General features: G+C 37.2%; 3 protein-coding genes across 5 annotated transcripts in view; all 3 read left to right on the top strand.

Moving 5' to 3' along the window:
- The window catches only part of LOC105039947 (ATP-citrate synthase beta chain protein 1), a 10,859-nt gene extending 6,441 nt beyond the window's left edge, over positions 1-4,418 (top strand). Inside the window, 10 exon segments of the mRNA XM_010916278.3 lie at positions 1-60; positions 263-344; positions 347-394; positions 490-534; positions 537-616; positions 1,603-1,708; positions 1,813-1,889; positions 2,166-2,236; positions 3,151-3,435; positions 3,887-4,418. The exon segment at positions 1-60 is cut by the window's left edge and continues 69 nt beyond it. Of these exon segments, the coding sequence (XP_010914580.2) occupies positions 1-60; positions 263-344; positions 347-394; positions 490-534; positions 537-616; positions 1,603-1,708; positions 1,813-1,889; positions 2,166-2,236; positions 3,151-3,435; positions 3,887-3,962 (930 nt within the window). The 3' untranslated portion in view covers positions 3,963-4,418.
- LOC105039933 (DNA replication licensing factor MCM7) overlaps positions 1-17,500 on the top strand; it is a 106,654-nt gene that overhangs the window by 84,867 nt on the left and 4,287 nt on the right. The gene's annotated exons all lie outside the window — the stretch shown is intronic.
- On the top strand, positions 10,383-16,673 carry LOC140854668 (uncharacterized; the record flags this gene model as incomplete). 3 transcript variants are annotated; one of them, XM_073250601.1, is given in 5 exon segments in its annotated part: positions 10,385-10,654; positions 10,724-11,161; positions 12,173-12,590; positions 12,763-13,420; positions 16,633-16,673. In XM_073250601.1, coding segments are annotated over 4 exon segments (1,533 nt in total), but the record flags the coding sequence as incomplete, so codon positions are not given.

Below are 17,500 nucleotides of genomic sequence, written 5' to 3'. Positions count from 1 at the left end.
GTCATTCCCACTTCATATGAATCCCTAGAGGATGCAATCAAAGAGACTTTCGAGAAACTTGTATGCACTTGTTTTGCCAACATTATTCTTACATCTTGATGTCTTTTTTGGGCTTGGAATGCATGTATTATACACAATTCCAATATAAGTTTGACTTATTTTATGATGATTGTTAAGTTAACCCTTTATAGAAGATTAACGTTTCTAAATATTTTGGGAAATGTTAATCCTTCTAAATAAACATATTATTCTTATCTCTTAGGTTGAAGCAGGGAAGATTACACCCATATCTGAAGTTAAGCCTCCTAAAATACCTGAGGATCTCAAGGTTGCAATTAAAAATGGGGGGTTCGTGCACCAACACATATCATCTCTACCATATCTGATGACAGAGGTTTGACTATTGATTTACTCAACCTCTGATTTAACGTTGTATGAAATACAGAAACTTTCGTAAGTGCATTTACTTATTTATGCATCCATGTCCAGGTGAAGAGCCTTCTTATGCTGGTGTGGCAATGTCTACCATTGTTGAACGGGTTATGGTGTTGGGGACGTCATCTCCCTTTTGTGGTTCAAGCGTAGCCTACCCCCTTATTGCACAAAGTTCATTGAGGTGGGTGGGATGTGATTTCTACAAGCTAGCTTCTGTAATAGTTACCTAATGCTTTAAGTGGATCATTTTTAACTCATCTATCTCTTTTCATTATTTTATATTCCTATCGACTCTTAAATCATAAGCCCATAATTCTTGCTTTTATATATATATACATATATATATATATACATATATATATATATATATATTAGCTTCCCTTGGACAAAGCTTTAGCTTAGAATTTCTTTAGAGTCATGAAGAGATGATATACTTGGGTGCCCTTTCCTTGGAGAAGTTCTAACAGAAGGGGAGCTTAAGGAGCCGGCTAATCTCATTTATACCCAAGGACACCTTCTATCTCTTGAAGATTATGATTGAGAATTTGGAAGCTGAAGGCCTAGAGAGGCTTCTTTTCCTTTGTGTCATCAGTGGAAAAATCCAATTTTTATTCTTAGAAGATGATTTAGAACTTTTGATTTTTAGAAAGATTCACTTGTTATTTATGCAATGATGAGTGCACAATTTGTTCGTAACTCATCCAGCCCCTGTGGGGTCTTCTTACTCCTTGAAGCATTTCATGGTCATCTCAGGAAAACCAGGTCATCAATATTGTATTCATTTACATGAACCTTGTTCCACTAGGGTGCATAATAGAAATTCAGGGTATTTTTCTTGTTTGTCATCTGGTGTAAAGTTTATAAAGAAAAGTGCCAGGCAATATGTTAGACAAATGATTCATTGGAGGTTGAAAGATTTCCTTCTTTTTCCTCCTTATTGTGGAAATTATGGATAGGGTCCTGTAATCTGATTTCTGTGTGAGAGACTTGTTGTCATATAATTTGCTGTTTTATTGGTCTTGATCCCATACTTCTGCTCATATAACTTTCTTATCTTCTCTGATCTTTATTGCCTCACCGGTTAGTCAGTGGAAAGGCTCTTTAGAATCTTAGATTTATTTTTGATTTCTAGGGTCAAGCTTACTAACACAATCTGGAGATGGACAGATTTGCATTATGTTGTGTGCTGATCATGGGCCTTGCGTCTCTGGTGCTCATAACACTATTGTTACTGCAAGGGCTGGAAAGGATCTTGTTTCTAGCCTTGTCTCAGGTAATTTATTATGACAAAGTATTACATCATATCATCTAATTTTTCAATTACTATGATGCACTTACAATCAAGCTGCAGCAAAATTGCTAATGTTTCTGAAACAGGTTTGCTTACAATTGGTCCTCGGTTTGGTGGCGCTATTGATGATGCTGCTCGATATTTTAAGGATGCATATGACAAGGTGAGTTGGTTTGATACATTTTAGTTGCATCTTTGTAATTGTACAAGCAACCATGGTCTGTCATACCGCCCTGTGCTGCTCGGTATGGAGCATACCATACCGTACAGGTCTCATACTAATATGTTATCTTGTACTGTACCCAATCGTGTATCCATACTGCAATAAGATGGTACCATTATAGGGTCCGATATCGAGATGGCAAATCTTGCAAGAAACATTATTTTTCTGGTTTTAGTTACCATTTTAAAAGCAAATCTAATTACATTTGTTTTCCAGGGACTCTCTCCTTATGAGTTTGTTGAAGGTATGAAAAAGAAGGGTATTCGTGTACCAGGAATTGGACACAGGTATATTACCTTTTTTCCTAATTTATAAGACCTTCATATTGAGGTTGTATTGGTTTGATTATGTTTATTGTCTCAGCAGAGATTTAGATATTAGCTGGCCATGCGTACAATGAATGCCTTAGACTACTCCTAGTTGTTTCCTGGTTACATCATTTATCCACATATGCAAATACTTTGTATTCTTACTGCTGCAGGCTATGGGAGACAAAAATATCAAACTACTATTTTGAGATGTCTACTGAAGATTTTCTAATAATATTTAAATCATTAGGTCCTTTGTATAGCATGGAACCAGTTGATCTTTTAAATGCTTCCAGATGAAGATTAATAAAATGTATAGTTTCAGTTGCTTTTGCTTAATATAACATTGGAAGTTATGGTTGTGAGCCAAATCCTTTGGAAATGATATAGATTTTTAAATCAATACAAAAAGAATTCGCTAAATTGCTGTTACCTTTCCCTCCACATGATATTATTGTTACTCTGTTAGCATGCCCTATCAAAACAATTTTGTGGGCTGAAACATCCAATACTAGTTTAAATGTTTAATCCTAAAAGTGAACATAATATGTGGTTAAGATCTAGAAGTTCATTTCATATATGTCGGCATGCTTGTATATATCCAGAAACTGATGCACCTAACATATTTGTTTATTAATATCCATTTTAATTCAAGTGAATGTGCATAGATTTATGTTGCATACTTTGAAATATTTTATCTGAGACATTCATAATGGCTTCATATTGAATGTCTCAGATAAAATATTTTAAAATATGACTTGATATTGGTTCCAAAAAACAAAAAAAGAAAAAACATAATGGCTTGATATTGTTTCACTGTTCCTCTTTAGCCTTGAACAGTTGAGCTACTTGAAATTTTGGCATATTTGATTTACTTTGCTTATTGCTGCTAGGATCAAGAGAGGAGACAACAAGGACAAGAGAGTACAACTTCTACAACAATATGCTCACTCTCATTTCCCTTCCACAAAATACATGGATTATGCTGTCCAAGTTGAAACGTACACCCTATCAAAGGCAAATAATTTGGTTCTTAATGTTGATGGTGCAATCGGGTCTCTATTCTTGGATCTCCTTGCTGGTAGTGGAATGTTTAGCAAACAAGAGATAGATGAGATTGTTGAAATTGGATACCTGAATGGATTGTTTGTGTTGGCACGCTCAATTGGTCTGATTGGGTGAGTTGAATGATCCATGCAATTTAATTTGTTCTATACACACCAGTTGAATTATATCCTACTTGCATCCATTTAATATACTGTGTTGCGCAATATTTGTAATAACTGACAAGACTTGCAGCAACTATTTTTCTGTGGCCATGTTGAATTTTGTTTTCTCTATTTATATCCTGAAACTGCCTTTTCAAGTGCATGTGTGAAATCAAATTCTTGCTTACAACTCCTATCTGAGATATCTTTAGTTTCACTGTTGTTCCTGGTTCTTTGGCTCAACACACAGCCCATATGTTACCCACCATTCCACCTATCAGATGGATACTGCTTCAGTTGGCCATTTGGCCTATGAGCTTGATATTTTAGTTAACTCCTGCTTTCTTTGCTGATCTTTTGTTGTTTGGCTAGTGTTTGGTTGATTTCTTTGTTTAACATTTCCTCCAACTGGAACTCACAGGCATACCTTCGACCAGAAGAGATTGAAGCAGCCACTCTACCGTCATCCATGGGAAGATGTTCTCTATACAAAGTGATCAATTCTGGATACAAGGTTCTAGTTCCAATTTTTCCCCATGCATTTGTCCCTATTTTAGGGGATGAGAAGCCAAGTTGCGAAGTGCTCTTTTAGAATAATGAGAAGTGCAAGGAATCAGAGGGATTTGATTTATTTAACCAGTCCATAATTTACGAAACAGTTACAAGCACTGACAGGCAACAAACAGTTTTCCCTGTGTATCTCTGATGCTGGGTTGACTGCAAATTGTCGATTGCTTCCTTGCTTCAGTTGGAAAATAGTTAAGAGGTTGAGCTGATGAATAACTCATCTGTATTTGATTCATTTTACGGTATTCAATTTTTGTATTCGCCACATTTAGCATGTGTTTTCACCAAGTAGCAGCCCTGCATTTAAGCATTGCTGCTGCTGCTCTTGGCTGGTTTTAGGATAAATATTGCTTTGTTAAGTCTTTTATTCCCTTTTCTCCTCTGAATTTGATTGCGTGATAGTGTTTTTAATGATGGCATTTCTTCAGTCACATAAATGACATCCGTTCCGCTGAATTCTGCTCCAAATTTGACTCCCTTGTACTTATATAGCAAATAAAATGATTCCCTTCTGCCTAGAAGGTTTCCCTGAATGTCAGGAAAATGATGGGACTCCAAAGAAAATTGAATTTGAATGTCCTATAAGTATAGGTTCTGAAGTTCTGTTTTAGTATTTTTGAGGAGCTAGGAAGCATAGATACGATACAAGATATGGATACGGTATGATATGGATACAGAGATACGATAAATTTTTAAAAATATAACAGTCATTTTGCTATACGGATATGGGGTACAGTGCGATATGGATATGTATCCGACATTGATACGGCAGTCATTCAGTCATTTTACCGTATTCGTGCTTTCGAGTTGAGGAGTAAAGTTTTATTTTAGTTTCTTGGTTTGATAGAGCTAATCCTTTATGCTTTTGTGTGGTTAGTCACAAGTTCTACTTATTATGAATCTCATTCTTTACATGGGACATATATTACATTTTACTTCGAGGTGCATAACTCGAGTTATGGTTGTCCCTTTTTTAATCGTGTAGACTTTCTCTGGACATTGCTGGATGAATAGAGTCGGAATGATTAATATTTCCTCTTGTACCTGAGTTAGGAATGGAGATGTTCCCTCTTATCACTTATGTTTTTCATGGTCTGACCACTATCAGCAGCATTGCAGAATCTGATAAATTTAATGAAAATTTTCACATGTGATATTATGCGATTTAGTGCTAAAAGACTAAGAGAATCATTAAAACTGGTCTACAAATGGTCCCTATCTTCTAGTCTTGGTGCTTCAGCACTATATTTCCATTGCAATGGTGATATAGATTGAATATATGGTGTATTTTAAGTACTTATCATTCAACATCTGGAACTGTATCTGCATTATAATTGTTGCTTTTATTCTAAACTACCATAGGTTAGGTATATTTTTAATTTGACTCTTGAACCATAACCCTCTCAGATCACATTATTGAACGGCCATTTTTCTTGGTTTCTCATTTCACATTGTAAATAATGATTTGGCCTCTTCATTTGCTTTTATCTTTGGTCGTTGATATTCTATATGTTACATGTTGATGATTGTTATGTCTCATTCTCGGATTGTATACAGAATATCCCTGAATCAAAATCAATACAAGTAACCTGTTATAGGAGGAAAAAATAAACACAGATTAAGACATTTATATTTATATTTATATTTTTCAGCATGTTATGATGAAATTATTAAATAAAATGTTGTTTTGATCGCTTGTAACAGCGAATATATTTATCCTGTCTACTAAAATGTTTTTTTGGGCTTCTTTTTTTTTTTTTTTCTCCTCCGTACTTGGTATACTATACGGTTCCCCGCTAAACAAGGGTGACAGAGATTTTTTCCTCATCTTTCCAGTCTATTATCTCCCCTGCTAGGTGAACCGAATGAACGGACCATGCTTACATCCAACATCATCTCTTTAGAAGTGCGTTGAAGTGCATGCTCAACCTTCAGCTGAATAAGCTATGACCAGCGATCAAAAAGGCAACCAATTACGATCTCGGACATCTTCTATTTATGCTGAAGTTCCAACCTACCAATCGCTCATTCATTATATGTTTGTGTATACGTATGTATACACAAACATACGTATCATATACATGTGCGTGTATCACACGCACACACACATATATAAAATAAACTGAGTATCGTTAATGTTGTAACTCGTTTAAATCCTTGGATGTCACTAAATGTGTGCAGGCACTTTTGCTTGTTTAGTGGTTACCGTTGAGACTTGTAAGTAGGTGATGGCTTCATACTTTATTATATGTATGCTTTGGATGTTTCAATAATCTGAGACGTTTGAAGATTCTTGTCTCTACTGTGATGCCAACTAGAGATGTACCTGACACTGTGATCTGAAACAAATAATTGGTGCACTATATTATTGTATAGCCAACACTGTTGTTCAGGTCAGCTCCAAGACAGCTTTGACATCATCTGGCCTAGATTGTGATGGAAATTCTACTCAGATAAACCAATCAACCATATATTAATAGATGATAGATATATTTTTGAAGTTAGGATAGTAAATTCAATGCTCATGTGGTTCAGTTGTTTTTCTTTTTCGAAGTCCTTTTATATTGCTGAGTTGTTAGATTATTATGGGTCTTGATTGGACCCTTTTTCTATTTCGGTGGACAACTATCATATTTTATATATATAAAAAAGAGATAAATATTAGAAGGAAAACTTAATATTTCGTGAACTTTTTTCTTTTTCCTTTTTTTTTTTTTAAGGGATGGTCTAACTCATTTGAAAGGCAAGCATTTGAAGCAAGTTCCTATCTCTATAATATTTGAAGCAAGTTCTTTTTTTCTGCTCCTCTTAGTCCCAGGCAAAACCAAAAGGAAGAATGTTATCCTAATGAAAGGTAGGAGTGGATGTATCTTTTTCATTATACCTTTATTGATTAACATTAGCTAACAAAACCCTCAAGCCCTATTACACAATATTCTCCCCTTCTTAAAAATATATAATCTTTATCATGTTCTTATGATACAAAAGGAGAAAGCTAGAGAAGTGCACAAGACAGGATGTATCATTTTCTTTTGTGCTAGTGCATGTAGATGGCGCTCCTCCAAATCCCATTTCTCTGTTGACACCAGCCTTGTTCAACCCAATCCTCTATATACAATGATATTGATGCAAGCACCTATTGAAAGACTAATCAATTGATTTCTTACATTAAGAAGGTTCAACAGATATGTGGATGTCCTCTCAGACAATTGAAGGCTCCAGCTAATTTCTGTTTGGTTTACTTCAGGATCGATAATGCTGAAATATATTTTTATACTGGTCACAGGACAATAAATGTAGCAGTCCTCTTTATTTTTGAGTTTATCTTAAGCATCACCTTCCATGTGCTAATGTGCAGATCTGAAATTAACATTTTTTTGATGTTAGCTTACTAGTAATATATGAACATGGTTGTCACTATCAACATTATAACTATACATACGTATCTACCTTGACTACGACTAGGCAAAATAAACATACATTACCATCATGTGGTCTATTATATATAAAAACAACCATCTCTAACTATGTGACTATAGCCATCCTGGTGATAGTCCCACCTTTTGGCACTTTCCTCCCACCGAAGGGGAGGTCATGCATTGCAATCTATGTGGTTAGTGTGGTAATTTCAAGCCCAAAACTAGGGTAGTTCAATTTGATTTGGTCAGCGAACCATGGGTTGGTAAAATCATCTCAAAGGATGTGTATTAGTATGATTTTGAATACGTTTGAAGGGCTATTTGAAAATATTTACGATAGCTACATTTTGGGAAAAAAAAAAAAGAAATTATTTTTGATAGTTTGGCATGATCTAATTATGATGTACGAGTATCTAGAGTTCTAAACAAGCTGAGTCGAGGAGCAAGCTGCTTACTTACGAATATATCTATAAGCTTTTGAGTTGAGCACGACTTCAACCATCCAAGCTCTCCTCATATAGGCTCTAAACTGAGCATCACTATTATTTTTTCAATTGACTCATGTTTATGTTCAGCTTATTGAATAAGCCAGACTTCAAGAGGCATTTGAGCTCTATATATTCATTTTTTGACCATGCCAAGCTTGGACCAAGCTGAGCTTGAATTGAGCTTGGATCGTGTTGAGCCCTCCTTGCTCATGATTGGCTTAAATTGTTTGCAATCCTTAAGGCTGCTTATTCACTACATAACACATCTACGCATGTATAGCAGGTTCACCATATCAGGAATAATAATTACTACAAATCAATATCACGAGTCTCATGAAGAAAGAGTGAATGGTATCTCTAGGATAGAAGGATCTAAGATAGGTTCTCCAAATAAAAGATCACTATTTGAAAAAGAATATTATATAAAAAAATATAAAATAATCAAACAGAAGGAATTATGAATTCCTCTAATTCATGAGGTCCATGTTGCAGTCCAAGTGAAGGCAGAGACGCATGCAGGAATCTGCACCATAGACGTAAAAGTTAAAATAATCTCTCTCTTTTTTTTTTTGGAAATGCAAGGTGGTAATTCACCTCATTTCTTTGAAAAATAATATATAATTATTAAACAGCATCGAAAGTCTTTTTCTCTTTCTTTTCTTTATCTTGGATTAGGAGGCATCAGAAAGCAGTTGAATCGAAGCAAGAGGCCATACATGTGAAGCTCCTAAAAGTCTGATTCTTTTTCCACACATCATGTCACCACCTATACGTAACTTATGGCTGATATAGAAAGAGGGCTTTAAAAGCATCAGAAATTGGATAAAATAATGGTATTCTCCCCCAAAAGGTGGACCACAAAGGTCCACTTGCTTGCAAGCAAACAAAAAACCTCAAGGATGAGAAAAGGAAGGCAAGAGGAGAAAGAAAGATGACATGTCCAAACTCCCAAAGCTATATGGGGGTAAAGGTTATTAATAATAACATTGGTGCTCCAAAGGTCCGAGGGGATAAAAGGAGAAAACATGGCTACAAGCACCGACAAAAGAAATTATGAAGTCTAAACTTCAAATCAAGGCAGAAGTGTGAAAAAATTAAGGTCATAAAAGTAAACTCATAAGGATAACTGCACAACTATAACAACAATGTTTAGCATTTAAAGAAGCAAAACTCCAAGAAGCGTCCAAGCCGATTTGTTGAATAGAAAAACAGAAGAAACAGCCTATCCAAATCCATTTGCCTCCAAGGAGGCCTACAAAACAAAGCAAACAAAGATAATATAAAATCCTAAAAGAGAAGGTCATGAGTGTCTTTTTCCTAGAGGTTTGTTTAATTGTTTTGGTAAAAGGTAAATGCTTTATTAAGATGAAATGTCAGCTGGAAGAACAAACCTTACAGATAATATACATCCCAAAATGAAGCTAGCGTAGATACAAACAGAGGTAAGAAGAGTTGATACAACACAAGTACATACATGCAGCTGTGACCATACCAGAATAATATATACAATATGCTATACTAATTTATGTTCTATGTCAATGTCTAAAACCAGATTGATATCAGTAACACTGTCTTCTTATCAACAACTCAAGTATTTGTTTTTTTTTTAAAAAAGGGAATTTAACTTGATCTTCGCATTAATAAAATAAGAAAGTTATTCAAACTACAATTAAAGACTTAACAGCCCCGACAAAGTGGAATAGTTCAACTGGGAGCACAATTTGATGTGGCATTGCTACTTGATCAATAAGCTTGGATAGATAGCATGTTCATCCGTTTGCCACATCTGCATGCATAAATTATCTAATTAAAAATGTTAAATAGTGGATAGAATATATATTATCTCAATATTTTTAACCACTCTAACATGTAATATTATTTATTTCGTGCACGCATGATAGCTTTAACAAGTGAAAAGTATATTGATAAATCGATCCGATTCAACATCAAATACTTAACTACAATTCAGATTCGAAACTATCCATATTTTGTTAACAACTTTTATATCCATCAAAATGGATTCAAATTTTAATTAAACTAAATTAGTGGTCATCAACTCCAAATTTATGACACTCTTTTTGTTCCAAAAAAAAGTACTTCAAAAATTGAGAAACGGTGCCATCGTCCTTGTTACAACTTTGGTGTATTCATAAAAAAGTAGCTATAAATTATTAAACTAAATATTTTACTTAGACATAATGATCAAAAAAACAACAACAGATTTTATATATATATATATATATATATATAATTCACATATTTTTTTAAAATAATATTTGAGTAAAATAATGCTAACTAAACAAATATATAGACTGAAAGGTCACAGTGGTCAATTTCGCAGAGGGTGGGGAAGAAGTGTGGAGTGTAAGCTTTTAAAAAAAGATGTGGCCTAAAACAAATAAAGCCAAACCCCCCTGCACCCACTTGCATGTTAACAGCGCCACCAACGGGATGAGGAAGAGAATCCAGTAAAAGCTTCACAGGGGATCTAATCACCATGAAATAATAAAAATAAAATAAAATAAAAGCATTGAGAGACCCTCCACGCACGAGAAACTGCCCACAGAAAAAAGGAAGGATAGAGATCAGAGAGAGGGAGAAATAGAGACGAGGAAGAAAGAGGGGAGGCTCCCTTGAGCTCAGTAACCACACCGTCTCTTCTTCTGTTCTCCATTCTCTCTAGAGATAGAGAGAAAAAAAGGAGCCACCTTTGAGGTAAAAAGCCCTTCTTTTCTCCATTCCCTCGAGAAGATTCCATCAATCCTCTTCCTGGATTGCTTCCAGTCCGTATGAAGCCTTTTTGGCCATGGAGACGCCGGCGGAGGAGCTCTTGAAGAAGGTCCAAGAGCTGGAGGTGGGGCACGCGCTGTTGAAGCAGGAGATGTCGAAGCTGATGCCGGGGGAGGGCGCCGCCGCCGGGGGTGGCGGCGGGGGGGACCGCCGGCGGTCCCACTCGGTGTCGCCGCAGCGCTCGGGGGTGACGCCGTCGAGGCGGCGGAGCGAGTGGAATGACCGACGGTCGTGGCGGCGCGGGTCGACTTCGTCGGGGCACTTGTCGAGGTTGCAACGAGAGAGCCGGGAGCCCGGCGACGCCCCGAAGGGAGGAGGGCGTGGGGTGCCGCAGGCCGGCTTCGGGTTGTCCGAAAGGCAGTACCTGAATGTATTGCAGTCAATGGGGCAGTCGGTGCATATTTTCAATCTTGAAGGCCGGATAATCTACTGGTCAGTTGTGAGAATTCTGCTTCCTTCCTTGTTCTATTTGGATGTTTGATTTACTAGTTCTCTCTTTTGTCTCTGTGTGAGTTTTTCTGGTGTTCTGTCGGTTTTTCTGAGATCGTTGTTAGTTTGTGATTTCCTTGAGGGCCTTGGGGCCTTTTATAGCTCCTTATCTAGGATTTGGTAAAAGTTTATCCTTTTATCGTTTAGTGGATGACATGAAGTTATGGAGACATATTACATGGATTGCAGTGAATCTTTCACTATATTGCCATTTTTGGTAAGGATGAATGGTATGAGATGCTCACTAAGGCTTCAAGATGATAGCTTCAAAATTCGGTTGATGATTGAGGGAGGATTTACTTCCAAGTCATTGAGATTTGAGGCATAGAAGTCATTGTTGTAGTTCAGTAGTCGGAGAAGCTTCCCTGCTATCCTACCAGGCGGTCGGCGGGGCTGGTCCTGTGCATTTTTCAAGTATTAAGGTTCCCTGCATTCTTCACATTGTTGCTGTTGCCGTAAACCTGCTGGAACAATTAGCATGCATCAGGTCATCCCTAGTCATGAAACAAGGATCGGTGATTGGTTCATGCAAGTCTTACTTCTGATGGTCAGCCGTATTGTACATTATAGCATGGTGTTTTTGCAACATTAATTTCTGTTTAGTTTTCCAACAGTATTAATGGCTAAGATCTTGGCATTTTCTTTTTGGTCTTTTTTCAGCGTGATTGTTGTTTTCTAATATGTTTTATACTCTATCTGCTTCTGATTTTCTTTATGGTCGGGTGTGTGTGTGTGTGATCATTCTTTTGATGTTGTTCTGTAAGTTCACTACTGTGCAGAAATTCGGCTTTACTGTTGCCAGTAATTTAATGCTATGGCTATAGTTTGATTAGCAACACAGAATCCTTTTTCTTTAAAAATGAGCAATGAGGAATCTTTGCTATTTGTTTCACTCTTTTCTCCAGTTGTTATTAGCCTGCGCACTAGCCATAACTGATCATATCATTCATGTAGGAACCGGTCTGCAGAACTTCTTTATGGTTATCCTGCATCAGAAGCCATTGGTCAGGATGCCATTGAGCTACTGGTTGATGCCTGTGATTTCAACATTGCAAGCAACATAATCCAACGTGTAACCATGGGAGAGAGCTGGACAGGCAAATTTCCTGTCAAGAACAAGTCAGGAGAGCGGTTTTTAGCTATTGTCACAAACACACCTTTTTATGATGATGATGGTAGTCTGGTTGGCATCATTTGTGTGTCAAGTGATTCACGGTGCTTTCAGGAGATGGCATCCCCTCCAAGCTGTACAAAGCCCCAATCAGCTGCCTGGAGTACGCCCAGTCGGACTAGAATCAGTTCAACATGTAAAGGCAATTCTGATTCTCCACAGCCTCTTCAGGTTGCTATTGCATCCAAAATAACCAGTCTTGTAAGTTAAGTTCTATTACAATTTCATGCAACTAGAAGGAACGTGGTAGAATGTAGTCTATGTTGTAGAAACACCTGCCGATGTATTTCATAATTAGAGAATTCTGGGATATATTCTGAATTTATTTTTTCTAGTGTATTCCTTCTTACTTTTTTTAGAATTGCCAAATCAGGCTACTAAGGTCACAAACAAAGTTCGTTCTCGGATAAGGACGGGTGAAAGCAGTATGGAACGTGAATGTGCAGGTGGAGATAGCCAATATTCTGACCATGATGCTGTTTCATCAGATCACAAGGAGGATGCTACCCCAAGTGGAGCTAGCTCACCAAGAGGTGACATACCACCTTATACCTTATGTACATCCTCTTCTGCAGCCACGGAGGAAAAATCTCCAGGAAAAGCGTCTAAAGGTAATAATGAAGACGTTGAAGGAAAGACTGGGTTTCACAAGATCATAAGCTCGAAGGCAGAGGCATTGTTAGCTAAGAAAGGGATATCATGGCCCTGGAAAGGGCATGAGCATGATGATGCAGATGTGAAGAATCAGTTTGTCTGGCCATGGGTGCATGGTGATCAGGAAAATAGCTTGACTTATCAAAGGGCTTCTGAAGCTAGTGTAAAGCCAGAAAGCCAAGGGACCGAAAGCAACAGAACAGGCAATAATGAAGCTTCAGGATCCGGGTCCTCTTTGAATGCTAACAGTACAAGTAGTGTTAGCAGCAGTGGAAGCACCAATAGCAGTGCTATTCACAAGGCGGATATGGATACTGACTGCTTAGACTATGAAATCTTATGGGAAGACCTCACAATTGGAGAGCAAATAGGTCAAGGTAGTCATCTTCTCCTAGCATGAAAAAGATCGTATTTCTTTCTTTGAGCAGTTTAACCAGAAATCATGCAAAAAATTATTGCAACAAGCATCCCTCTCTTATTTTGTAATCCTAGATATGTATTTTAGCTGTTGTTTTCTTTATTCCTGTGGTCTTCTCATTATGGTTGCTAGCAAAAATGTACTTTGTGATGGTAACTTATGTGGCTGCAGATATTTTACAATGGATTTGTGATTCTTCTGTCACTTGTATCTTCTATTCAACCCATTATTTTTTTGTTCTTACTATCATTTCTTAAAATAATTTCAGAAGGTATCTTGGCATTACCTGCTTGGCTTCTTCTATAATTGACAAAAACTTCACTGCCTGTACAGATACATTGAGTATCCTTGATGTATTGTTTACTTATATTTGGTTAGTAAGTTCTTGTGCTAATCATATACACACGCATATGTTACATACATAGAAACATATGTATGTCTGCATGTCGAGGCTGGTACATGGTTAATTTTCATGTTTTGATATCAACTTTTTCCCAATTGCGAGCCAGCTAGTCCTGGACATCTGCCTGATTAATGAAACCTGCTCCATAAGGTACCAGTACCTGGCAATTTCTCAATACAATTTACAGATTTTCTGAAACACAATTTCTATGGTACTTTCTCAAGCTTTATATTCAATCTGAAGTCGTGTGATAGGGTTTCAGTTTACATGCATTTTCTTTAACTTTTTATTGTGTTATCAGTTGTCATGCTTTATAATGACTTTTGTAACACTTATTTTGTCACAGATTCTTGCATAAAGGTGATGACTCTGTGCTTTCTTTAATTAATTCAAAAGTTCTCATTGAGCTTCTTATTTTAAGCAATTTGATTTCTATGAAAGCTTTGAGTTGTGGATTTTGGTCTGGTGTGAAATTCAAAATCTGAATGATTGCTGGAATATACTCAATCAAGTGCCAAGAAAATTGATGGAGCAAAATGTGAAGTTATTGTTGTCTGTTATGTTAATAATTAATTACTTTGTCTGAGACTTTCTATTGACTGCCTATGCTTGTCATTCTCTTGCTAGAGGGAACAACAAGCATATGCTGAAGAGTGGATATTTAGTGAAGAGGCAGTCAGATTCTTGGCTTTTCAACTGGAATTTCACTCTACCATAATAACCAGGGACCCCTAATCCAGGAGTATGAAATCTATGTTCTGCAGTTTTTTCATTTTACAAATTTAATCACTGATCCAGTGTGTCATCTTGGAGAAGCTTTTAGAATATCATACACCGAAATGAAATGAATGATGTTGTGGAAGGCATTTACATAATCGCATTTGTTGAATTTGCTCAAATTTGGATGCCATCTGGGGTAGTTACTGAAGCCTGAAATATATTGAAGAAGTTTTGGTGGTGCTTGCTTTCATTACTTTTTGCTCCTCCTATATGATGAATGTCATGACTCCCCCTCAACCCCCAAAAAACGAATATGCGGACATGGGTAAAAGGCGGAATTAGGTTGTGGAGGTTTGTTAATAGGAGTAATTTGGCCAACTTAGCATTTTTGAAATTTGTATGTCCTTATTTATCTAATAAACTTTGTTGCTTCGCCGATGGAAATTGTGTCTGAAGGACTTAATAGTGTTATATCTGACTTTGCAGATTTCATATCCTCTGCTGGTGGTTACTTTTTAATATATTTTTCTTTGTTTTTTGTCAGTATGCCCTGATGATATGACTGGTAAATTGTTTTGTGTATGTTATACCTTTTAGCAAGATCCTCTGTTTCAAAGGGCTTTAATTTATTTGTAAAGGACTTTACATTTAACCATGGTTTGCGGAACTACCCCAGATCGAATGGTACGAGGCTTGCCGAATCATACCAGCAGCCAACCAGTGTCGTTCGGCGTTTGATGCGGAACTAGCGAAAACGGAGTGAGAAGGAAAGAGAGGAAGAGAGAGAGAGAGAAGGAAAGGGAAGGAGATGAAAAGGCTGGGGTGGCCTGTCGAGGCTATTGGAGGGCTGCCAAGGCCTCTGAGGCTTCGTGGTCCTCCCCGAGAGAGATTAGAGAGAGAGGGGAGGGAGAGAAATGAAAGGAGGGGAGGGCGGTGGTGAGGTTGTAGGAAGACTGCTGTGGCCATCGGACGGCGAAATCCATCCTGCAAACTCTATAATTTTGAAACAAGGGTTTAAAAACGCGATGAGCAGGGGCGAGTCAACCTAGTTTAGAATCCACGACGTCCACGGGGTGGATTTTTGCTATCTAGCATCCCCCAAGTGGCCTCCCCGCTCTCTCCCTCTCCCTCCCTCTCCTCTCTCTCTATCTCTCTCTAATCTATCTCGCGGAGGACCGTGGAGCCCTAGAAGCCTCGATGGCCCTCTAGTGGCCACTATCGGCATCTCTGCCAGCCTCCCTCTCCCTCCCTTCTCTTTCCCCCTCTCTCTCTCCGATTCTTTCTCATTTTTATGTTAGTTCAAGCCTGATATAGTCCGATACAGGGGCGTATCGTTGGCCCGCCAGCATAGGATCCGGTTTTTAACTGGCGAACCTTGCATTTGGCAATATATAGAGTCTTGGTTCTAGTGGAATCCATGCCAATTGTTTACTTTGTCCCTAGATTACCCCTAGATTGCATATTTGCCCTCTTTGAGAACCTTTTTCTTTTATATATATATATATATATATATATATATATATATATATATATATATATATGTTGGGTGAATCTTTATGGAAGTTTAATTGCTTCATTCTTTGCTTGATTTTTTTTTCATGTTCTTTAATCATAATTAATTTTGGTTTTCTCACAAAATGTTTTAACCGGTCCCACATAATTTTGGGATTCGTGTTAAATGAAAGGAAGGAAAAAAACAGATCATGTGATGTTACACCATCTGCCAGTTTATCTTTTTATCATTATACTAGAATCTTTGCCCTTGTGGAGTATCAAATGGTGAAAGATCTCTGAAGATCTATCATTATTTGGATAGGAACCTCATTTTGCATTTACTTGCTTTGAGATATTTCGTATAAGCAAACAGGTGCAGGTTTCCTGCTTCCTTGATTAACTCAATCATGTCGAATGATTACAATACAAGTAACTTTAAAATAGATGACTGATGATGACTACTGTCTCAAGACTTCTTTGAAGATATTGCCATATGCTTTTCATGCTTTCGGTCCCGTTATCTTATACTTATTCTGTTTTTTCTGTTTGCACAGGTTCTTGTGGAACTGTATATCATGCTCTGTGGTATGGCTCGGTATGTTTATTGTATTGCTTTTCATTGAATGAGGAAGTAGTACTGTGTTACTTGCTTATTGTGGTTGATTCTCTTGAGAGGAGCGTAATCCATCCCATATGTGTGTGTGTGTATGTGATTATCCATACTAGGAGTTGCATGCATACCATAAGATAAGATTGGAGGAATACATTCGAGCAACCTATTGATCATGTATTGGCTATAACACATACACAATCAGTTAGGTGTGTCTCTATCTTTATCACCATAGGGCCTCTCTTTGAGTTAAAACAAAAATGATGCCAACCCTTACTGATAGCTTATATGTGGTTCTACTTTATTAGGCAATTGTACATAGGTGTTAGTCTAAAATGGCAATTTTCTATGGTACCATTTGGATTGAACTTTATGGTATATGTCTTATGCCAATGCATGCTTGCGTATATAGTTTCATATGCTAGTACAGGATTGCGAAACAATTTTTCTTACCATCATGCAGAATGTTTTGAATATGAACTACACTGATCAGTCAAGACATGATAAGACTTCACAATGATGAGCTCTAGCATCCTTCAATATTATATATATGTCTTTGGTGAGGATAAAATGTCAAATGCCAAAATGAAATTTCTCTTGCATAGGTAGAGAAAAGTCAAAGGTCAGGATGAAATCAACCATTGCTCCAACATCAAATTCTAGAGTTTCTCCATGAAGAAAAGAAAACCTGATCCCCGAAATTGATTACACTGTTTTTGGTGTTAGACATTGCATCATCCAATCTCTTTGCCTCCCACTGTGTAAAATCACTATTCCTTTTCAAATCTCACCCTATCTTCAGTTTCTACCTC

Source organism: Elaeis guineensis, chromosome 1, assembly GCF_000442705.2.
Source record: "Elaeis guineensis isolate ETL-2024a chromosome 1, EG11, whole genome shotgun sequence".
Taxonomy (NCBI): Eukaryota; Viridiplantae; Streptophyta; class Magnoliopsida; order Arecales; family Arecaceae; genus Elaeis; species Elaeis guineensis.
The sequence above is the reverse complement of the archived record's forward strand: the minus strand, read 5'-3'. Positions and strand labels throughout refer to the sequence as shown.